General features: G+C 39.8%; 1 protein-coding gene across 6 annotated transcripts in view; it reads left to right on the top strand.

The window, feature by feature from the left end:
* The window catches only part of pald1a (phosphatase domain containing paladin 1a), a 43,449-nt gene extending 19,300 nt beyond the window's left edge, over positions 1-24,149 (top strand). For 5 of the 6 annotated variants that reach the window (XM_056771203.1, XM_056771202.1, XM_056771200.1 and 2 more), the window contains exons 18-20: positions 1,412-1,552; positions 20,294-20,449; positions 23,583-24,149. In XM_056771203.1, the coding sequence (XP_056627181.1) occupies positions 1,412-1,552; positions 20,294-20,449; positions 23,583-23,732 (447 nt within the window). In that variant the 3' untranslated portion in view covers positions 23,733-24,149. Of the gene's footprint in view, positions 1-1,411; positions 1,553-3,034; positions 3,393-20,293; positions 20,450-23,582 lie in introns of those variants that run through there. The other variant, XM_056771205.1, reaches the window with a different exon arrangement.
* Positions 24,150-25,341: the final 1,192 nt, after the last annotated feature.

Genomic DNA, 25,341 nt, shown 5'->3' with positions numbered 1-25,341 from the left:
TCTGTCTCTCTTCCCAGAATTCCACGTGTTGGCTTGTTTAATCTGTGGTTTAACGTGTTCCACTAAGGTTTTTGACTTTTGTTTTGGAGAAAAGTTTCTTCATTTAATGACAGTTCAAGTGTGTTCCTGTTTTTCGCCCTGGATTCATACACATGACGGCTGAAGTTCAGACACACAGACAAACGCACCGCTCCAGTGACCTGAACAATGTGTTTATGGAAACACTGAGCTGTAGTACATACACGTGAACTCAACACCAGCGACCTCCAGCAGGGTCACCGTAAAACACCAAACGATACGAGTTGAAGATGAACAACAACCAATCAAATGAACCAACAGAACTGTGATGTGAAGTACACATGTCCTATCAAAGTTATGGTTGGAGCTGGGCGATGTACATTGAACTTGATTTTTTTATCTCAATGACAGATTTTGATGATTTAAGGCAGGACTTGTCTACTGGCGGCCCGTCAATCATCTTGACCAGGCCCACCTTAACATTTCACATAAGTGGAGACTTTAAGAACTGTGTGTGCTTTAAGAAATGCACGTCCTGAGACACCACATCTTTGAAAGCTACATTCATTACGAAAGCTAAAAACGATTGACGTCTTATAAAGCGTTTTGATCAGTCTGTCCAAGAAACGTAAACATTTACAACATTATATTCGGCAATCCACAGGCAGTTCACATTATAATACGCCAGTTTATCGTCAAGGGGCAGGCATTACTTTTGTGCTGATTGTAGTAGCGTTTTTGACTTGGATCCAAAGTACAGGGAGTAATAAGCAATATGTCATACATGAGCAATAATACAATATTTATCAGCCAATAATGTATCGCTACATCCAAATGGTGGTGAATAATTTAACAGCAGTTTTATTTTCGAGTAAACTACGGCTACAAGGAATATACAATTAAATTAAAAAGACAGTATCCCTTTGAATTAAATACCATGAAAGGCACAAATACTGGATGCAATATTTGTGTGCATGTTTTAATATATGACCTAAAAGTTACATATAAAATAAACAAAACGCAATAAAATCAGAAATACAAAATAACAGAAGAAATGAGGATATGGTAAAGAAATGTCCTGCATCATATTTATTCTTTTTGAATCTGGCCCTCAAAGAAAGGTAGTCGAAGACCTCTGATTAAAAACAGTAAAGATAGGAGTACTTTTTATGAAATGAGGACTTGTAAATGCTGTTTTCTGTGATGAAAGAGATTCATGTGTCATGTTTGTGTTCTTGTAGATCAGGTTTTGTTTAGCCAACATCAGCCAACAATTGCATATCTGTGCATCCCGAAATTGTAACACTATTCGTGATATTCTATAGCATTTAACACAACATCTGGATGATGAATATGGAAGACATCGGTCTAGTAATGATGTGTGTGTGTTCAGGTGGTGATGAAGCTGGTGAGATTGCTCCCAGACGGTCACAGGATGAAGAAGGAGGTGGACATGGCGTTAGACTCCGTCAGTGAGACCATGACCCCACTCCACTATCACCTGAGAGAAATCATCATCTCTACATACAGACAGGTAGAGGGCGCTCTTTCACCTCACACACACACACAGATCAGATGATTGCGTGTAGTCTCAACCTCTGCTGACATGAACTCCACACAGTCTGCGTCATGCTGACTTAAGTCACCAGCTCTGATCTGATTGGCCGTTGATGGATTTGTTGTAGGTTGATGGTATTTATATGGTCAAAATATCAAAAATGTGCATATCACATCAAAACGTGATGTGACACATGAGTACATGCGTGTGCTCTGACGTGTGGCAGATGATCAACCATCTGTAAGAGAATGCGTTGTGGGTGTATTATTTTCAGATTTAACATAGTTAAAAAAAAAAAATCAATCTACATCACCATTTCTTCAGTTTCATGCAACAAGTAGTTAGTTAATGTCATAACAGATGGGAAGATATGCAGTTTCGTTAGTAGTAAAAAAAATATGCTACATATTCACCTACACATCTAGCATAAAAAGCAATAATTGATTGATGGAAAACAATGGTTTCGCTCGAGTAAAAAAAGTGTTTTGATTTGTTTGATATTTGTATCCACACATTTGTGTTGTGTTTAGTTTCATGTTTTTTTTCAGACGTGGTAGTTTACGTGTGTGTGTGTTTAAACCGCTCTCTGGTGTTCTTGTACCGTCGTCTGTAGATGGCAGCATTTCTTCTCATGAGAGACGCATGAATCAGAGTCTGTCGCTCGGATCGCACACAAAACTGCCGACCTTTTCCATTTGTATACGAGTACGATAGTCAAGAGTCGTCTTGATTTTGTTAGAAGGATTCTACTGACGTGGCCATCAGAAAGCATGTCGTTTTCCACACGCATTAAAATGTGCAGTGGTCCGTGAAGCCCTAATGACTGACAGACGTGTTCTGGTGTCGTGCCCTGGTGTGTTTGTGCACAGTTGTGTATGTGTGTGCGATTGTGTTTGTAGGTCACAGAGCGAGCGCTCTTATGTAAATGTCGGAGAGGCCGGTCTCCTGTGACTCGCAAATCAATGCATGTTTGTGCAGCGAGAGGCGCTCGGCCCCGTCTCCGTCCGCTATCAATGGATCACATTGTTCCTCTGAGTGGTTACAGTAACACAACTGCAGCTCGGGTTCCTGAAGCGGTCCGCATCCTTCTGAGAGCCGGGGGGATTTGTTTTTTCCCGAGTGGAAACCCATTTCACTGCCAAACGCTAATCCCTCTGGCGTACTGCTCGCTTTCCTCCGCGTGTCTTTCAGTCTCTTACTGCTTTAGATAGCTGACACATAAACATCCCAAGCTCCAGTTGCGTCCGTTGGGAAAAGGTGCGTCTCGATATTTAGGTGGTTTAAGAGATCTGTTATTTCTGTAGGGAAATCCTGAAAGTCCTGAAATGCCGTTTGACTCATCTCTAGATTTCTGTGGCACTTGATCAGTCGTTCCCTTTCTTGAAAACTCTGAAGTTATATATGTGTTTTGCGTATACATACGCCTTAAAAATGAAGAGACCACTTTAATTTTGACAGCATTGTGTCCAGTCAAGTACGTGTTGAATTCCAACAGAAACAAACTTCACAAACCTCACCCAACGGCAACGTGAAAGACTGAGAGAATGCAAAGACACGTGAAAATCAGACTCATTCCATCATATATTTGCCTTTGAAATAATATTCATTCACTTTATAATGTTCAACACTTGTTTAAATTTTCCTGCAAATAAAAAAGCAATATTTTCATTTGGATTTAGAAGGGATGTCACTAGTTCAAGGGAACGGAAAGAAAAATGAAATGGTAAATTCAGAGAAACTGAAAATAGTGAGTTCTCTCTTCTTTGTTCTCTTCTGTATGTATATATATAAATATATATATATACTGTATGACTATTGCTATTGTTAGTACTTGAGGGACTGTTTGCATTAAAATGACATACTGAAAACTGTTGGTAAAAGTGTTTGTGAAACATTTTGATTTAAAAAAATTCCTTTTTGGTAGTTTACACAGTCAATAACTACATTGTTTTCAAATGTTTACATTTTAAGGCCCTTTAAACGCAGTTGTCGTGTCAATAAATGACTTTGTTGAAAATAAGTTTTCAGATTTTTTCCCGCTCCCTCAGATAAAGAATGACATTAATAGTTATATATATATATATTCTTAACAGCCACAGAAAAATGACGAGACCATTTTAAAATTGTTATCAGTTTTTCTGATGGACTTTTTATTGGTAAAATGATCATTTTGGGTTTCATTCTGTGAATTACTAACTATTTATCCCAATTGTATGTCAAGGGGCAAAGTTTCTATGTGTATTTATGTACTGAAACTGAAAACTGTAGAAACAGGTGAAAATATATAGGTGTTTTTATTTCAGACCTCAAATACTGCAAAGAAAACGAGTTCAAATTCACGTTCAAGCAAAACAACATTCATATTTCTACATGTATTTATATATATATATATATATATATATATATATATATATATATATATATATATATATATATTTTTAATGGGATAATCTGGATTTGGCTCACAATTTTCATGTCTTCTCAAGCTGTCAGTCTTTCACATTGCTGTTGGATGACTTTATGTCACTCCTGAAGTTTGATTTTGTTAAAATACAGCAAACACTGGACTGAAATGTCCACCAGACATCTAGAAACGGTGATTTGATCACAAAGCTCCGATGATTCCAGGCGTCTCTTCAGGTTGGTCTCCGCTGCATTGGATCGCAGTTACAGACGTTGATCTTCTCATATGATTCTTCTTTGATCTCATCCTCCGGACACGTTCATGTGCATCCTAGATGACACCGTCTCCGTGGCAACATCCTCCCACCGCTGACCCTTTCTAATCAGTTTTGATTTGTATGTCACAAATGTGTAAATTTACGTGATCAAATAATGGTGATTTCAGATCACCGCTGAATGTCTCTTGAGTTTTTCAGAGAGTCAACTTTGATTCTTCTCTATAATAACAGGTCAGGGCGTGTCAGGTCTATCTGAAGCACATTAACACGCTTGACCAGAAGCAACGAATCATCACAGCCGTTCTGATAATCAGTTCTTATCAAAGTCTTTGTGCGTATGATTCTGGTTTCAGGCATCAGAGACAAATCATAGTGAAACAGCCAATGAAATATTCCAGTAAAAGTGCAGATGTAAATCAGGCCATGTGTGCGTGAAGAAAGGCCCTCATGGTTTGGACGGCGGTGTGGAAAAATGTCTCCAGAAAGAAGAGAATGCTGAGAGTGGGTTTTGAGAGAAAAGGTAGCTGACGTCACTGAGAGAGGGGGATAGAGAGAGACCACCGCACAAAAACCTCATGATGAAAAACACGCGTGTGCAACTGTAAAAACACACACGTGAGTGTTGCTTGACTGAGCAAACTCTGATGCTCTTTCTGTCTCTCATACGCACTCGCTAAGGTCTTGTTATATTTTAGCCTATAAAGTTATGCATGTAGAACCCCATTCATGTGTTTTAATTCTGAATCTTTATTCAAACGGCACAACAGCCAAACCTTTAGCTAAACTTCAGACTTTGGAGTTTATCTGATGCTTTTATCAAAGATGCTAACAAAATGACTTCAATAATAGAAGTCAGCTGGAATATTTTAAGTTAAAGGATCAGTGAAGTTTGTATTAAACCGGTGCAGATGAACGTCGGGTCACGCGTGTGACATTTATTCATTTGGCATACACTTTTATCCAAAGCGACTTGCAAGAAATAGAGCATATAAACATTTTTTCAACATGCTAAACGGAGTGATTAGTTTACAAGGCCATGCTATAGGAGGAATAAAGGGTCATATGACACGGATAAAACAAATATTATGGTGTTTTAGTTGTAAAGGTTTGTATCTCCTCTTTGCTCCGCCTCTCTGAAACACAGATTTTTAACAAAGCTCATGGCTCTGAAAAGTGAGGTGTGCTCTGATTGGCCAGTTCATCAGTGTGTAGTGATTGGTGGAATACTGCAAGCGTGTGAGGGGAAATGTTACGCCTCTGACCATTTTTGGAACATCAGGTTCCTCTTCAATTGTACTGACAGGTACTCCACCTTACTTGTGTATAAATTTGGCCGGTCTTAGTCACATCAGACCACCATCTGATGTAGATTTGTGGGGATGTGGTTACACCAGGCGTTTTTTTTTGCTTTGATAGAATGCATCTTTCATTTCTGCAATTCTACGCGTCTCATACATGTATGGACAACCTATAACACACCAAAGACACAGAAAAACACGTGTTCAAGCCTTATGACCCCTTTAAAGCTGGAGTAAGCAAAGGAGAGAGTGAATAACAACATGTATATGAAGAGTTTGGTTCCAAAATGAGAAAGTCATTTTTTCAAAAATCTAGTTTTTTGTTGTGCATTCCAATTAAAATCAATCAAACTGCAGTTGGTTTGTTTTGATTTAATCCATAATAACTGAAATAAATACTGCTAACACCACTAAAACATAAAAGTATTTCGGAACCAAACTCTTCATACATATATATATATATATATATATATATATATATATTTTTTTTTTAACACAAGAAAAAGTTATTGGTCAGTCAAATAAATGCGCACAGCTGCGGTGTCATTTGTTTATATTCTACAGTTATTTCTAAAATCTGCTTGTCATTTGTTTTGTGTTAATACTAGGGATGCTCCGATACACCTTTTTTGCTTCCGATACCGATTCCGATACCTGAGATTCAGTATTGGCCGATACCGAGTACCGATCCGATACTAAGGTAACATTTTTAAAGTGCACAATTACTTAATAAACTGTGTGCATTGCTGTGCAAGACATCAAGCTCGACTTAACATTGATTTCCTGACCCCGTAAAACAAAATAACAAACAAATGATTCACAAATTTTGTGAATTATTTATTAAACCAGCAAAATAAAACAAAATGTTCACTATCTTAAACTTGAAATTCAAAATTAAAGTGCAAATTAAGCAGCTGAATAAAACAACAGCTTCACTAGCTTGATAGACAAGTATTAATAAATGGAAACAAAATCTCTTCATAACTGTTATGTGCAAATATAATTTAAAAAAATCAATGCAAAATAAACAATAAAGCAGCTGAAATTGAGCAAAAAAGCAATAGCTTCACTGCTTTAGATATTCAAACAGGAATCAGTTCTTTTTAATGCTTTAGTCATTAAAGTAAAGTCCACTAAACTAAGCTAAAGTTTAGTGGAAATCAAATTTAACATCCAACACCGAAAGATAGATAAAACACTAGCTTCCCTAGCTTGTGCTGCACATGTAAAAATAAACGGAAAAAGATATAATAGTTTAGTCGGTGCAAATAGAAATTCAAAGTCAAATTATCCACAAAACTCAGCGCATTGACATCTTTATTTTTTTCGTATACATGTTTGCAGACTTTTTGGTACAGTTCAGGTCTCAGTTACGCTTCACAATGTCGTACCGCGGCTCCAGGTGGTTTATAAGGAGTCTGAAGACATTGTTCGCAACGACGGACAGCGGTTGCAAATCCATTACCATGAAATTCAAAATGCTTTCAATGATTTTCGCTGCTTTCACACTACTAGATGGAAATTTCTGAATTCTTTCCGCTGTCTCCTCCAAAGTTAGCTGCTTCGTACCGTCTCGTTTTAGTTTCTTCAGCTTATTGAACTCGGCGTGCTTAAATTAGTAGTATTATAATGAACAGCTTTATCACCACCCCTCGGAACATTTACTTCGCGTGTATTGCAAACAGCGGTGTAACTTGTTGGCGAAGCTGTTCTAAAGTAAATCTAAATGGCAGATATTTTTTGTCGCTCCATGCTGTTCGCTGCTCAATGTAAGCTATGTTCGCTTGTTCACGCACACTACGTAAAGAGCACGTTGCTAGCGTATGATGTCACACGCTTCGCAAAGCACAGCCACGAGAGAGTTTAAGCGCCGGTGTCTCCAGGAACTTTTACATCGCCTAGCAGAAATTTTATGTCAGCTAGATCGGGTATCGGTGCAATTTTTTCACCGATACCCGATCTAGAATTTTATTCAGTATCGACGCCGATTTCCGATACGAATATCGGATCGGAGCATCCCTAGTTAATACTCAATGTGTCAAAGCCAGACATGTTTATCAACATCTGGAGAATATTAGACAGTGAGAGTGAATGTGAAAATATAGATGATCTCTGTAGAAACGTTGTGTTTAAATCAATGGATTAGACTTTTAGTTATTGCTGTAAGTGCTAATTACACACACACACACACACACACTGATCGACACACATCAGCACACACACGACTGGACTTAATTAATATTGACTGATTAAAGCTCTGGGGTCTCATTTATAAACGTTGGTTGTGATCATAATCTAAATATTCCATCAGCGCTGTCTCACCGTCACATTGTTCACTGGTGTGAGAGACGCCTGATAACACAGCCAGAATCCTTTTGAACTCGGTTTTCTCTTTTAATTTCACATTTGGTGAAATATTTCACTCTTGTTAAAGTACTCAAGCACTCAAGGGACATCATAAAGTTAAACCAAAAAGCATAGATATATTTCAAGAGCATGTGTTGCTTTTAAACACTTTCTGTGGCAAGTTGTGTGATTTAATGTTTAAATGACAGCGAGGAGTGTGAGGTCCTCTTAAACTAGATTGCAGAGCTGGTGTGTGTGTGTGTGTGTGGATGTGTGTGCGAGTGAGTGTGTGTGCGCTTGTGAGTGTGCGCAAGTGTGTGTGTGTGTGTGTGTGTGATTGTGGCACATCTAAGTTTCCCAAATTCTGGCTGTCTGTTTGCTTCACGTTTGTATTTGTGGCTGGAAAATCGGAGTGGGGGTGCTCTGGGATCTGTTAAAGTCATTATGAAACCTCTCTTGCTCACATTCAGAGAGAGAGAGTCCAGAATCCTCCTCCACACAGCTGATATACAGGCTATGAATCTTGAGCCATCTTCCATCTGCTGTCAGTTTATTTCAGGAAATGAAATAACGTTGAACTCCACAACTGTATTTCTGTGATGATTGTTTATGAACGTGTCTTTTTATTTTCTTGAGAAATGGACCTCACTACGGCTGTAACGATATTGAAATTTGGGTGACGATTAACTGTCTAATAAATCATTACGGTTATGATGGTTAGTTTTCTGTTTTATGGCTTTGTAGACTATGACGATTAATTGTCTTATAAATCATTGCGGTTATGAGGATTAATGGTCTGTTTTGGGGCTTTGACGATTGTGACAATCAATTGTCTAATAAATCATTGTGATTGTGGCGATTAATTGTCTGTTTTGGGGTCTTTGTCGATTATGTCGATTGATTGTTTAAAAGATGATTGCTGTTGTGGCGATTAATTGTCTGTTTTGTGCTCTGGCGATTATGACGATTAGTTGTCTGATGGATCATTGGTGGTGTGATGATTGATTGTCTGTTTTGGGGCTTTGTTGATTGTGGCGATTAATTGTCTAATATATCCTTGCTGTTGTGTCGATTAATTGTCTGTTTTTGGTGCTTCGTCGATTATGTCGATTAATTGTCTAATGTGTCATTGCTTATATAATGGTTGATTGTCCGTTTTAGGGCTTTGTGGATTATGATGGTTAATTGTCTAATGTATCATTGCTGCTGTGCGCGTTTATTTGACCGTTTTGGTGCTTTGCCGATTAATTGTCTAATGTATCCTTGCTGTTATGTCGATACATTTTCTGTTTCATGACTTTGCCGACTATGTCGATTAATTGTCTTATAAATCATTGAGATTGTGCCGATTAATTGTCTGTTTTGGGGGGGGCTTTGTCGGTTATGGCAATTGGTTGTCTAATAGATCATTGCTGTTATGGCGATTGATTGTCTGTTTTTGTGGTTTGATGATTATGACGATTAGTTGTCTAATGGATCATGCTGATATGATGATTAATTGTCTGTTTTAGGGCTTTGTCGATTATGGCGATTAATTCTTGTTATGTCGATTAATTGCCTGCTGCTGTTGTTTTGCTTTGCTCTTTGCCGATTATGCCCATTGATTGTCTAATGTATCATTGCTAATATGATGGTTGATTGTCTGTTTTAGGGCTTTTTCGATTGTGATGGTTTATTGTCTAATATATCATTGCTGTTGTGTGCGATTAATTGTCTCTTTTGGTGCTTTGTCGATTGTGCCGATTAGTTGCCTAATGTATCATTGCTATTATGGGGATTCATTTTCTGTTTTATGGCTTTGTCGATTATGACGATTGCTTGTCTATTTTGCTCCTTTTTGGATTACGGCGATTAATTGTCTAATAATACATTGCGATTATGAAGATTAAAGGCATGGTGTCCAATTTCTCATGGGCGTTGTGATTTTCAAATCACCAAAACCGACACACCCCTACCCCCATCTTTCACTTTCGTCAGCGCTCGACTAATGTTTGTCCTGTGCACTGTGCACCTTACCATGCTATAGTTACGATATATAGACTAAAATATGCATACCCAGGCACCACAGCTCCCCCTAGTGTCATCTAGGGATGTGCAATAACTGCTAAGATCTGACCTTACTGTTTTAATGATTCCTATTATATTCCTTTAATGATTTGATATTATAGTTTTATGTCAGTTTTTAATCATACCAGAGTTGACTGATGCTACATGAAGACTGATGAGATATATAGATACATTGTCGCCTTGGAATGATTCGATTCTCTCTTCATTCTGAGCAGTTTTCAGATATTTATTCTACCTGATTGTTTGTTGTTAATGTATGTTTCTTGTTTTATGTCTAATGCTTGCATTTTTACAAGCAGACCAATAAAGTACCTTTAAATTAAAATTGACATTGAGCTTCAAAGCTCTTTAGGCATTACATTTGACTTTGTAGATGAACCCTTTTTGTTTTCTAAAAAAACGTACAAAATGTAAAGATAAAAGCATTATATAATGTAAACAAGATGTCACCGAATAAGAATATGTGAAGAACTCAAACATTATCATTCCTAGGCGACGGTATATGATGATGAGTAAAACCTGTGTGTTGTAGTATTTAGTAACACATCTGAATCCAGCTGACAGACATGATGAGGGCGATCTGATCTTTAATAATTGTGTAGGAGGAGATTGAACACTTAACATTGTCAGTCTGAAGTCACATGTCGTCCAGATTCCCATCATTCCTGCTGATCAGATGTCAGTGTGATTTCTTGAGGATCAGCAGTTGAACTGATGACATCATTCTGATATTTTTTCTCTGGCTGAGCTTCAGTGAGCGAAATAAGGAAAATGTTGTGAAATTGTCATCTTCTGTTCCCCTTCATGTGCCAGATGTGTGTGTGTCTGTGGAATGACTGGAATCTGTTTCCCGCCATGTGCACCAGTGTTCCCCCTCTTTCTCTCTCTCTCTCTGTGTGTGTCACATGCTGTTCCTGTGCTGTGTGTGTGTGTGTGTGCTGTTCATTTAGTTATTTTGTGTAGAAGTGTGTTTGTGTGTACAGTATATGTGTATCTGTTTATGCATGTCTTGTTTGTGTGTATATGTTTATTTGAATGCAATTCTGTGTGTGTGTGTGTGTCACATGCTGTTCCTGTGCTGTGTGTGTGCAGTTCATTTAGTTTGTTTGTGTAGAAGTGTGTATGTGTGTACAGTATACGTGTATCTGTTTATGCATTTCTTGTGTATGCGTGTGTATATATGTTTATTTGTATGCAATTGTGTGTGTGTGTGTTTGTGTGTGTGTGTGTGTGTGTGTGTGTATGGGTGTATATGTGAATGCATGTGCTTGTGCGTGAGTGTTTTTGTATATGTTTGTTCGTTCATGTGTGTATTTTAGTGTGCGTGCGAGTGTATGTGTTTGTGTATATGCATGTGTTTGTGCATGCGAGTGTGTGTGCGTGCGTGTTTGTTTTTGTATATGTTTGTTCATGTGTGTATTGTAGTGTGTGCGTATCTGTGTGTGTATGCGAGTGTGTGTGTGCATGTGCATGCGTGTTTGTGTGTGTGCTTGTGTGCGTGCGAGTGTATGTGTTTGTGTTTGTGCATGCGAGTGTGTGTCCGTGCATGTTTTTTTGTGAATATGTTTGTGCATGTATTTGTGTGTTTATTATAGTGTGTGTGTTTGTCTGTGTGTGCAGGCAGGACCGTCTGAGGAAATGTCTTCTTCTCTCTCATGTGTCTGTGATTCAGTCTCTAGCTCTTGATGGATGAGTGACATTTAAAGTTCACGGTTGATCCAAACTTCTGACATTCACTCATTTTCATGTTGTTGTAAACTCTTATTTCTCTTCAGTGATGGTGGATGGAGACTCTGATGAGGCTGTCAAGATAAAAGCATCAAAGCAAAGGTTATCATAAAGATGCCAGTGACAGTCAAACAATGACAGCTTTCTGTTCCTCCGGTCTGCCATTGGTCAGACAAACATACAGTCCATCCCAAACTCAAGATCATTGATTGAATCATCAAACACGTTCCCTTGATTGTGTCCCATAGACGGAAAACAAAATAATAATTTGCAGTTGAAATGTTTCTTTTAAAAAGTTTGTGGTAGTTTTGGCTGTCAGGAGGAACTCTGAGATGTGTTGTGGAAGAATATTACAGACCCACACACATATCTTGTGTGTTTTTCACCTGATGTGTGTGTGGGTCTGTAATATTCATCCACACAGCAGCTCACATGAAGTCAATTCCAACATTCCTTCTGAATGGATGAAAAAATCCACTGCACATCTCAGATGTGTGTGTCTGATCATTTCTTGTGTCTTTGCACTGGAGTTATGAACATCTGCAGAGTGTGTGTGCGCATGTGTTTGTTTAGACTCATTATACATGTCTCACAGGCGTTAGTCCTATCATGATCCAGAATGTGTGGGTGTCGTTGCTGCGTGTGTGTGTTTGTCTGTGTGTATATGTGTGCGTGTTTATTGGTGCTTGTATGTGTGTGGTTGTGTGTGTGCATATCTGTGTGTGCGCACATGCGCGTCTGTCTGTGTGCTTGTGTTTGTGTGTATATGCATATGTGTTTGTGTCTGTATTGGTGAGTGTATGTTTTTATTTGTGTGTATGTATGTGTGTTTATTGGTGCGTGTGTGTGTGTGTGTGTGTGTGTCTGTCTGTGTCTGTGTGTGTGTGTGTCTGTCTGTCTGTGTCTGTCTGTGTCTGTCTGTGTCTGTGTGTGTGTGTGTGTGTGTGTGTCTGTCCGTGCATCTGTGAGTGTGTCTGTCTGTGCATGTGTGTGTCTGTGCATGTGTGTGTCTGTAACTGTGTGTATGTATGTATGTGTGTGTGTGTTTGTGTGCGTGTCTCTGTGCGTCAGCTGCCGTCTCCTCATCAGTGCTCACAAACTCTCAGGCGTGCAGGGAACACATGGAGATTGTGGTGCACACATATGTTGTGATGAGGTTGGTGTGTTCTTGTACTTCATGTGGTTGTGTATCTTGCAGCAGCACTGAAGGTTGTGAATTTGATTGACAGAGGAAACAAACAATTGATTAAATGTGTCTGGAATGCAATTAATCAATGTCGCCTTGGTGAAATGAGTTAAAGGTCCAGTGTATGAAATTTAGCGGCATGTAGTGGTGAGGTTGTGAATGGCAACCAACGGCTCCCTTTCAAAGCACTACAGTGGCTGACACAGGACAAACATGTTGTCACATTTTGGCTTCTTTGCTGAAGGAGATGACGTTTTTACGAAAAGCATTCTGTAGAGCAGTTTGTCCATTTAGGGCAACTGTAGAACCAACATGGAGGATTCCATGTAAGGAGACCCGCAGTATATGTAGATAGAAATATATCATTCTAAGATGATAAAAACGTAGCGCTTCAGTATGTAAGGTCATTATACACCTCTGAACACATTATGTACATACACTCACCTAAAGGATTATTAGGAACACCATACTAATACTGTGTTCGCCTTCAGAACTGCCTTAATTCTACGTGGCATTGATTCAACAAGGTGCTGAAAGCATTCTTTAGAAATGTTGGCCCATATTGATAGGATAACATCTTGCAGTTGATGGAGATTTGTGGGATTCACGAAGCTCCCGTTCCAACACATCCCAAAGATGCTCTATTGGGTTGAGATCTGGTGACTGTGGGGGCCATTTAGTACAGTGAACTCATTGTCATGTTCAAGAAACCAATTTGAAATGATTGGAGCTTTGTGACACGGTGCATTATCCTGCTGGAAGTAGCCATCAGAGGATGGGTACATGGTGGTCATAAAGGGATGGACATGGTCAGAAACAATGCTCAGGTAGGCCGTGGCATTTAAACGATGCCCTGTTGACACTAAGGGGCCTAAAGTGTGCCAAGAAAACATCTCCCACACCATTAGCAGCTCGCTGGGGTCTTCACGGACATCTTCAACCTGTCCCTCGCCCAAGCAGTGGTTCCAGCATGTTTCAAATCCACGTCCATTGTGCCCATTCCAAAACATTCCAGCCCAACATGCCTGAACGACTACCGCCCTGTAGCACTCACACCCATTGTTATGAAGTGCTTTGAGCGGCTAGTCCTGTCACACCTAAAAGACTCTTTACCATCCACACTGGACCCATACCAATTTGCCTACCGTAGCAATAGGAGCACAGATGATGCAGTGTCCATGGCGCTGCACTCCGTGCTCACACATCTGGACAATAAGGACACTTATGCACGCATGCTGTTTGTAGACTTCAGCTCTGCATTCAATACCGTAATCCCCTCCAAGCTAATCATCAAACTTGGAAACCTAGGCATTAACAATTCAACCTGCAACTGGATTATGGATTTCCTGACGAACAGGCCTCAGCTTGTTAGGTTAGGCAACATCTGCTCCACCACAACCACCCTCAACACTGGTGTACCACAGGGCTGCGTACTGAGCCCCTTTCTCTACTCCCTTTTCACACTCGACTGCAGGCCTGTGAATGGATCTAACTCCCTCATCAAGTTTGCAGACGACACAACAGTGATTGGTCTCATCACCAACAACGATGAGACTGCTTACAGGGAGGAGGTACGGCACCTGGCCACATGGTGCTCAAACAACAACCTGCTCCTTAACACCTCCAAGACAAAGGAGATCATCGTGGACTTCAGGAAGGCGAAAGGAGGTACACACTACCCCATCCACATTAACGGGATGGCTGTTGAACGTGTTTCCAGTTTTAAGTTCCTGGGGACCCACATTTCGGAGGACCTGTCCTGGACCACCAACACCTCATGCCTGGTCAAGAAGGCTCACCAGCGTCTCTTCTTTCTGAGGACACTGAAGAAGAACCAACTGTCTTCAACTATCCTGGTGAACTTCTATCGCTGCACGATAGAGAGCATCCTAACCAACTGTGTCACAGTCTGGTACGGGAACTGTTCTGTTGCTGAGCGCAAGGCACTGCAGCGGGTGGTGAAAACAGCCCAGCGCATCACAGGAACTACACTCCCTTCCATTGAGGACACCCAGAAGAAACGCTGTCTGCGTCGAGCTCGCAGCATTCTCAAGGACTCCTCTCACCCCGCTCATAGACTGTTTACTCTCCTGCCTTCCGGTAGGCGCTTCAGGTGCCTCCGGACAAGAACCAGCAGACTTGGAAACAGCTTTTTTCCCAGAGCTGTTTCATTATTGAACTCTGCCCCCCACTGATTTCACTACCTCTCATAACTTTAACTTAATGCTGCTATTACAATGTTTACATTGCACTACAGGGCTGCCATTCATGACTGAACTGTACCCACCAGTACTTCATGTATCTGCTCTACCGGACTGTTCACACACACACAGCATCATTTGCACTCTATACTGCTCACTTGCACACCAGGAATATTACACTGAATGCTCATTTGCACTAATGGACTACTTTCATAACTGCATTAACTCATCTACTGCACTGTAACCTTAATAACTGCATTAACTCATCTACTGCACTGTAACCTTAATAACTGCATTAACTCATCTACTGCACTGTAACCTTAATAACTGCATTAACTCATCTACTGCACTGTAACCTTAATAACTGCATTAACTCATCTACTGCACTGTAACTCATCTATTACATTATTGCATCTATCGCATAACTAACTGCATCTACTCATCTATTGCACTATAGCTTCAATAACTGCACTAACTCATCTACTGCACTGTAACTGTATATCTGCATCTACTCATGTATTGCACCGTACCTTTAATAACCACATTAACTCATCTACTGCACTGTAACTTTAATAGCTAATGTCTGTAACTAATGCACACTCAAATCACTTGCACTATTGTATAGTCTATATTGTTATCTGCTCATAACCTCCTGTACATTAATGTTCACAGTAGATAGCCTTCTGTATATATTTTTCATAGTACATACCGATTGTCATATTTTTATAGTACATGCCCATCGTAAATTATTTTCCTAATATTGTATTCTGTATTTATTCACACTGTATATCTGCACTTGCTAATTGCACTTCTGGTTAGACCTAAACTACATTTCATTACACTGTACTTGTATATGTGTAATGACAATAAAGTTGAATCTAATCTAAAAAATTACACCACCACCATAATTACATTAATGAGAAATTGAACAGGTGTTCCTAATAATCCTTTAGGTGAGTGTATATTATATTGTATTTCTGTTAATAGATCTTACAAAAAAATACACCTTTAAATAACAATGTATCCTTTAATATCATAATAAGTGAGGTGTAGAATGAGACGCCTAGTCATCATAGAGCCGGCCAACCGGATCCTTTACACTTTCTACGTCATGCACACGCTTGTTATAACTGCAGAGCGACTGCTTCATTTAGATCATAATTCTGCGAGTTATCTTTGTTTCCAGAGTCTTTTTTTTTTTTTTTTTTAGTTGTGAACCGAACAGCGTAAACTACGAAAATCCCTAGTCTGGAAGTTGAGACGTCTATATGATGTGCTTTAACATTTTAACATTATCTATATACAATGACTAAAATATAATGTAATGGCTTGAAACTACACACATGGCTGATCTAGTCACTGTGTAATATAAAAGCGTTGAAGTCTCTACTGAAAGCATATATTGATTTAAATGAACTAAAACTGCAAAATGCAGAGTATGAATGACGTAGATACGCCATCTAGTGGCAGTGTATGGAAGTCTCTTAAAGCCACAGTATTCTTTATATTATGCTTTTATATATTGTTTGATGAAATATTGCTGAATACAATCAAATTAAAAGTAGGCCTGTGTCCAGGGTGTGCGCAGTCTTTCTTCTTTTTTAGCCTTGGATGATCACATGCCTGGTGTATGGAAGTCTCTTGAGGCCACAGTATTCTTTACCTTTTGTGTTCCATCATTGTGTAAAGGTGACATAACATGCTATGTCACGCAATCTGACTTCTTTACAATGTTAAACGTGCTGGCTTCTCATGCTTAACATGGTCAACTTGTCAAAAGACAGGGATTTAGTAACAGGGATCATATTCTTTTCATTGGGCAATTCTCCCAGAAAAGCACGCCCACGGCAAGGCGAAGAAAGAGTCTGTTTGTTCACGGCATTTCAGTGATGGATTTGGAGACGGTTTGAAACTGACAGATGAAGTGGTCCCTTGATAAAGGTTCCTGGCATGAACCGCACGCAGTAAGTCAAACTGAGTCATATGTGTGTGTTTCTTTGGCAATCGGCGCATGCGTCGCGCATAAAGTAAAAACACGAAGGGATTAATGCGATGATGTGTTGTGTGCGTGTGCTCTAGTTCCCCCGCCATTTATTAGTGCCATCTTATTTGACATTAGCGTAAGATATTTTCACAAAGCCTCAACCTGTTTGGTGAGTTTACTCTGTTAAACTAATAAACTGTTAAACAGATAAACGTTTGAACTGATATTATAGTCAGAATTGTGACATTATAATAGTTTGTTTTTATGTTGCTAAGTGGAAAATATCAAGCAGTTGACCGTTTCTAAGCATGTAACATTTCATTAGTAACATTAAAGATTATTTTCGGGGGGGATTGGGGTGCGTGCAGTCTTCCTCTTCTTTGTTCATGGCAGATCTCACTGTTTATAAGCTGTTTGTGTTCTTTGACATCAGTGACGTCACTGTAACGTGCCGCTGATGTGCCTGAAAGAGACCACCGGTGTGACAGTGTTTGCAAACAATTCTACAGAAAAACAACAGAGAATTGAGTTCAATAGTGCATGTTGAGTTTAAAACATAAACATGTAATTGAGTCGAATATATGGTTTATATCACTTTAATTACACTAAATGCTTTTCTCATCTGGAACTTCGTAAACAGTGACGAAATGTCAGTTCCCATGATGCTTTGCCATGCTGTCGTCTCCCATCAGATGGTTGATTCGTACTTTCACAAACTTTCACAACATTTATATTGGAGTGTTTTTTGGCTGTGTAGAGTTGTGTTATTTGTGAGCGTGTGTGTGTTCTGCTGGTGTGTGTGATCATAGGGTGATAAAGTGTCTGAGAAATGACCTTCAGCTCCCATTTCAATGTGAAGTCTTCACCTTCAGGGATCATGCACTTTGACCTTTGCGTTCATAAATTCTTTGTCACCTTGGAGAAGCTCGTAACCATCATCCCTGTGTTTTCTGGGACCGCGGCTCAACAGAACCGTTTCTGTGCCGTACGATAAATAATAAAATGTTTTATTTGAGGAATACGCTTAAAACAGTACTAACAGCGGTGTATTTGTTTTTCTCATGTAGGATGTGTGTATAGTGCTGCTTTGCTGTGCGGTTGAGCAGTGCTGTCGTCTTGGATCAGATATGTGATTTACATGTGTTTGGACGGGTCATGTGTTGGGTTCATTCTTTCGTCCGATTTGCACAAAGATGCCATCTAAAACTCACGTCCCAGATGGAAGATGAACAGTTTTTTTGCTACTGCATGACAACAGACGCTATACCGTTAACACACACACAGAGCAGCCGTAATTTCATCTGCGACGCTGCTCATAAATCTGGACAAACATTTGTGTGGATCCGGGTGGTAAAAATCGCTGATGTTAAAACTTCTTTGATTAAACTAGACATTTCCCAAATCCGTTTCCCGTCCTGACAAGAAATTCCCAGCGCCGGATTGTTAACATGTTCAAGATGATCAAACATCGAGTGTTTCTGTTTTACAGCTTCAGTGCCTCAGCCAAACCAAACTCCTGAAACATAAAGATAATTTCCTCTCTCTCTCAAACGTCACATGTTACACACTTCTGCTGATAAAACGAGCGGAGGTGTTCGTCAAACACACTGTGTTAAGACTCCCAGCAGTCAGTTTTCAGTAATTGCTGGTTATGTTGTGTTGTTATGTGTGTGTGTGTGTGTGTGTGTGTGTAATTGGCCTTCTGATGCTCTGTGGTTTCTCTCTGAGCTAGAACAAAATATCACAGCTCATTTATTTCCCACAGTCTCATTTAAAACCTTTCATTTCAACCCCGTGGGATTTAAAAGCAGTTTAATAGTTTACATTTTATGTCTAAAGCCACGTTTACACGAAGAAAAACGAAAAGTTCTTCCTTTGCGTTTTTGAAAGGTTTCACGTACACATGACATCGTTATCAAAACGGCATTTACACGGATCCAGGAAAACGGATTAAAAAGGCTGTAGTAGGCATGCCAGGCCAGTGGATGGCGATGTTGTTGTGTAAAGAAACAGGACGTGACACACACACACATGCACAGTTATAGACCAAAAGTCCTTTTTAATACCGTTGGTGGACGTATATGTGTGCTCAAAGTCTGGTGTATGTAAATAGTGTGTGTCTCACATTAATGCACTATTCTACGCCATTTTCGTAGTATAAATAGTGCATTCACATTGAAAATCCTCAAAAAAAAGAGGTGCACTTAAAGTACCCGGATGATGCACTTTTCGACTGAAAATATAAAGTACCAAACTGTGGACACGTCACGCACTCAACGGTTGCAGTTTCGCTTGCGTAGCAAAAGAGAGGCGTGGCTATCAGACGCTGCTAGAGCAAAACTCTCCTGCAGAGTGATGACGCTTCAATCTGATGATGACTAAAGTAATGATGAAAACTACATTAAATGAACAAGTATATTTATATCCACACAAATTGTGGCGTGCGATTGACGTCATTGGCGCTGGTCTGGAAAACCTATACACTTCTGGTTAGTATAAAATCCTTTAGTATTCCATTTTGGACGATGATACGCTTCTGAATTTCTTATACTAGATGGTTTTGTGTATAGTATATCATTTGTGACACAGCTATAGTCCACCAGCGAGAGCTCACAGTACTGGAAGCTGCCATATTGTTTTGGTTCTACTCGTGCGTCTAAGCGTGTAATACGCATGCCAGCAATACCCATCATTTTCACAAAGTTCTGTTTTGGAGTTTATATGGAAACGAAACGATGACGATTTCAAAAATGTGGCACTTGAAGACCTGTTTTCAAAAGTTTGTGTTTTCAGTCCCCTAAAACGCAGATTCTGTCAAAACACATACAATTTTATTGTGTTTTTAGTTGAAACGGTCTTGTGGAAACACCCTCTAACATGTGATGAGGTGTAAGTGGATGAAGGGGATCTCAAAATGTTCTGTTTTCTCAGGGATTGGAGTAAAACTTCTCCTCGGATCAGGAACACAAAACAGACTCAAACATGCGATGAAGCTTTTCATGTAGTGTACACGAGTTCTGCTGATTGACATAAATGACTCAGGTATACTCCCTCTGTAGGGAGCTGATGTTTGGTACATTTTCTGTCTGTAAATCTGTGGACACGCTCGTGACAGATTTGAAACATGTCTTGTGTCTTCAGTTCTTGTAATGTGTGATGAACATTAATGACATCATCAGCGTGAGTGGATGACATGATGATTGTGTGATTTGTGTGTGTTTGACAGATCAAGAGCTGTAAATGTGAGACGGAGATTCAGGCTTTGACTCTGAAGAGCTTGTTGTATCTGGAGCGATACATGTACCTGATTCTCTTCAACACGTATCTTCACCTGGAGAAGAGAGACTCGTGGCAGCGCTCCTTCAGCGATTGGATGATACAGGTGACGTCACACACACACAAATATAAGAGTCAATGATTTATTGGGACATTCATGTGTCTTTTATGAAGTGTGTGTTTGTTTTCTTGATATTCTCTCACATATGTTTGTGGTTTGTGACCTGCTTAAGGCTGCGGTCACACTCACGCCTTTTTGCTCCATTGACTTTCATTCATACACATGCTAATGCGACAGACGGGAAACACAAGCCCGTCTCAAGATATTTAACTGCGGATCAAAGTTCAGGTTTGGTGAATTCGTGTCACGAGAGCGCGTGAGACCAAAGGATGATCAAAACAACGCAGCGTGACCTTTCAAAGAGTTTTGCAGCACTGTCCGAATGAATTTTGCACGTTTAAAGTCTAGTGTGATCATAGCATACCTCATTGGTCGTTTCTCAATTTCAAGAACGCAAAGAACGGACTGTCGGATAGTCAGCAAGAGTTCTGGGACTTTAAGCTGGCTCCGTATGCGCGGAAGACTGCATCCGATGCATTCTCGCAGAGCCGAGTTTTGGGGTTCTGGGGGCCTAGGCAAGACCATAAAAATGGGCCCCACTGTGTAAAAATTGTCATAGAACTGCAATTTGACAAGTGAAAATAAATTCTCTTTTTAGATCTTGATAAGGACGGTTTTGATGCCGCAGTTTGCCTAAGTCTACCACTTTAACCTCATTACACAAAGTCATTGGTTCTTTATCTCTTCATCAGTTGAGATGATGTGCTGTGGCTGATGTTCAAGTCTGGAATTTACTGGCATTCCAAACCAGTGACTGTCGCCCCCTGCGCAGAATTATTCAGCTTCTTCTGCTTCATGCTTTCTCTTCATCTGCGAGTTTCTATGATCAGAACTGAGGCGTGATTCACAGAACACATTCATTATAGCTTATCTTCATTAAGTAGACCAGTCAAAGTGTGTTTATTTCTTAATAGGCGGGTTAATCAGACACACGTCTGACCCAAAGCTAACTTCTGCTGTGTGTGGTTATCGGTCTGCTTATTGGCTAATAATATAACTGTTATTTTATTACATTTAATATAGAGTTGAACTGATCTGATGTGTGTGTGTGTGTGTGTTTTGCAGAGGCTTTAATGTATTTCATACAGTCAGATTTGACCTTTAGACTATTGAGAATAGTTTCTTTTATGCTGTGATAATGTGATTAAATCTGAATCCCGGTGTGTATTGTGTAGTTTGAAAAGTCAGTGTTTCTGAGATGTGTAGTTTGAGTGAAAGAAACGACATTCAGACATTCCTGTCATACAAAATCACAATCCCAGCGCTCCACACAAAACACTGCTGTCATTTCACAGCGAGACATCTGAACATCACTGATAAACACTTCAACACAACAGACAGGACCTGTTAGAACACACAGTGAGGACGTCTGATTTGATTTATTGTTCAAGATTTCTTTCTTTAGAACACTAGCAGGAGCATCAGTGTGAGCTTCAGTTCAGCTGTTTAATAGTTTAGATCATCTGCTGATGTATGTCACTAATATACATGATTCAGACTCTGCTACATAATAAATGTGTTTTATCTTTTTCTGTGTGTGATGGTTTGGGTCGTCTGAGGTCAAAGGTCAGCTCCAGGCGCTGAGGTCTCTGTATGTTACACAACACATCTAGAACATTCAGAGGTGGTTTAAGGCTTCAGAGGTCAATGTGAGATTGTGTAAATGTTTGTTTGATTTTAGCCAGAAGCATCAGGGGTTCATATGATGAACATTGATCAGGACGAGCCTCACATGACACCGCCCGCATGTCTACTGATGTCAGATATATGAGATGAACCATTACATTCTGCTCCATCTCTCTCTCTCTCTCTCTCTCTCTCTCTCTCTCTCTCTCTCACTCCCTCTCTTTATCTCTCTCTCTCTTTATCTCTCTCTCACTCTCTCTCTTTATCTCTCCCTCTCTTTATCTCTCTCCCTCTCTTAATCTCTCTCTCTCACTCCCTCTCTTTATCTCTCTCCCTCTCTCTCTCTCTCTCTCTCTCTTTATCTCTCTCTCTCTATATATATATCTATCTCTCTCTCTCACTCCCTCTCTTTATCTCTCTCACTCCCTCTCTTTATCTCTCTCACTCTCTTCATCTCACTCTCTTTATCTCTCTCTCTTTATCTCTCTCTCCCTCTCTTAATCTCTCTCTCTCTATATATATCTATCTCTGTCTCTCTCTCCCTCTCTTAATCTCTCTCTCTCTCTCTCTCTCTCTCTCTCTCTCTCTCTCTCTCTCACTCTCTCTCTCTCACTCTCTTTATATCTCTCTCCCTCTCTTTATCTCTCTCTCTCTCTCTCTCTCTCTCTTTAACTCTCTCTCACTCCCTCTCTTAATCTCTCTCTCTCTATCTATCTATCTCTCTCTCTCTCTCTCTCTCTCTCTCTCTCTCTGGACAGTGTGTTTGATCAGGTGATTTACGGTCAGTAATATTGTGTGTTTGTCAGGAGATTTCTCTTCCTAAAGCCTATCAGAGGGTGATAGGTGGAGTTCTGCTCACATCAAGTAGTTTGTGTGCTTTCACTGCTGCTCTGTGTGTGTGTGTGTGTGTGTGTGTGTGTGTGTACGTGTGTACGTGTGTCTGTGTACGTGCGTACGTGAGTGTGTGTGTGTGTGTTTGGGGGGATCCTTATTGTGTCAGGTGTGTTTTTTTATCAAATTGCAAAGCGAGTCACACCAGTGAAGCATGATGTGATTCTGCTGGTTTTGTCATCAGTAGTTGTGGATATATGTACAGTTACTGGATGAGGACGCCTCATGACCCCAGTCAGTGAATTCTGTGACTTCTGTTTTACTAGCACAGGTTTTGCCTGCTTTCCATTGGCTGAATGTGTCACCATGGTAAAGTAAAACACAGGCTGATTTTACACCCGTGTGTTCTTTGAGCCCATCATGACCAGATGTCACCGGTCCCACATTCACCACGACTGACTCTTCTGTACCATCACATTCATTAATGACACGACTTCACTATGTGTGTGACTGTGTGTGTGTTTGTTTGTTGAATCTATAATGTTGATTTCGTTATGAGATCATGAGCTGAGGAGATTTGTAAATGTTTTAATGATTTAGATTAAAAGTCTCATGTCAGTTTGATTCTGTGGTGATTTACACAATCTGTCTGTGTGTTTAGGTGGCGGCTCAGGCCGGTGTTTATGACCTGTTGAATCAGCTGGGCTTCTCAGAATTCGAGGACCTGCAAGGCTCAACTCTGTCCGGTCTGCGTCACCGCTGGCTGAAACAGAACCATCACGATCTTCCCTTCAGAGGAGAATTCATCTGAGACTTCAGTCCTCTTCTGTTCCTCTCGCTCGGATGTTTGTGGGCTGAACTTTAACAGTTGAACAAATGCAAACATCTCTGTGAGGAGCGACATCTTCTCTTCAACGTTATTCCACTGTTGTTTTTACCCATTCTCATTTATTAATGTCAGTAATGATGTTTTATTTCCTCTTTTTCACTCCACGCCGGCCTTTTCCTCGCCCGTTATTAACCTGTTTTTAATTTAATGCTTTTTTATATCAAGTGAAACTTTCCTTCATATTTTGTGCGCTTGTATAGTTTTTTCCATCCAGCATTTTTTATGCATTTTGGTTTGTTTTCATGTTTTACAAACCTGCAGCAATTGTGTTTTAAAAAAATTATTAAGCAGATATCATAATGAAGACTTGAGCGGTCTCCATTAAAAAGCTTTCATACACCAACTTGTTCACTTGTTTTTGTTTTTAGGATTTCGACTGTTTTAAACAACGCATCTGATCAAGAAATATATTTTCTTGTATTTCCTAATGCTAAAAATGAAGAGGCAACATATTGACTTTTATTTGGAGAAAATCTGTCATCAGGGTATAATATTAATATTATAAATATTATCATTACTTTAAAACTGTGTTCAACAGGTTTAAATGTTGAATAGAAAGTCAAACGCAGATTTGATGTCTTGTAACCAATCACATCACAGCGTTAAGTTTGAATTTCTTGAAGTGCAAGTGAGATTAGATTTTCAGTGACATTTCTGTCTGTTCCTCACACAAAGCTTCTATACAGCATGACTACAGAGTGAAGCTCACTATGTTCAGAATGTTTTATGAAACCGTTATGAAGTTTTGTCCCTTTTGACCGCATCTGTCCACCTTCACTTAGACTGTAAAAACATTCTGCACAGCATCATCTGTGACGTCATACGGCTCATGACCACATGAAGGCCAGTCACTCGTGACAACACTTGAAGGTTCTTTCAATATTCTGAACCTTTCAAACCATCAGCGTAATATAATATATGAGCTACAGTAATGTGATGACTGGAAACTCACTAGATCTCTTTTGTTTTTGGCTCTGCCTATTAAACAAGACAAATGACAAATGGGATCTCTGGATATCTCAGTTATTTCTCCAGACAACAGTGAGAATAAACTGAGACCAGAAGGAAACTTCTGCTTAAGTCACCGTCATAAGAGTTTGAGAAAAGATGTTAAAAATGTGTGAAACTGAGCTCAGCTTTGTCTCGTCTGCAATCAGATCTCAATATCAACTCAAGCTTTTCTCATCACATTTACTCAAGACCAGATGATTTTATGAAGGAGAAACTTCTAACGGATAACGTTCTCCATCGCATAAGCTGAAGGATGTTTTTTTTTCACTTACATCCTGTAGGTCTAGTGTGTAGTGTGTGTGCGTCCACAAGGCTCTCGTGAAAACTCATAAGAGAAATATTTCAGTGACGTGCAGCGTCTGGAGTTCTGCTGCTGTTTTGTGGGGGCAGAACGTGCTTTGCATTATGGGTAGGTTCAGACTCTCATTAGTGGGCCTTGTGGTTTTTAATTGTGTGTGGGAAAGCAGGAGAGAGAGGGCTTATTTTCTGTGATGTCATCAGTGTGGTTGAGTTTGAATTA

The sequence above is a fragment of the Triplophysa dalaica genome, chromosome 17, assembly GCF_015846415.1.
Source record: "Triplophysa dalaica isolate WHDGS20190420 chromosome 17, ASM1584641v1, whole genome shotgun sequence".
Classification (NCBI taxonomy): domain Eukaryota; kingdom Metazoa; phylum Chordata; class Actinopteri; order Cypriniformes; family Nemacheilidae; genus Triplophysa; species Triplophysa dalaica.
Note: the sequence above shows the minus strand (reverse complement) of the source record. Positions and strands in the feature narration are given on the sequence as shown.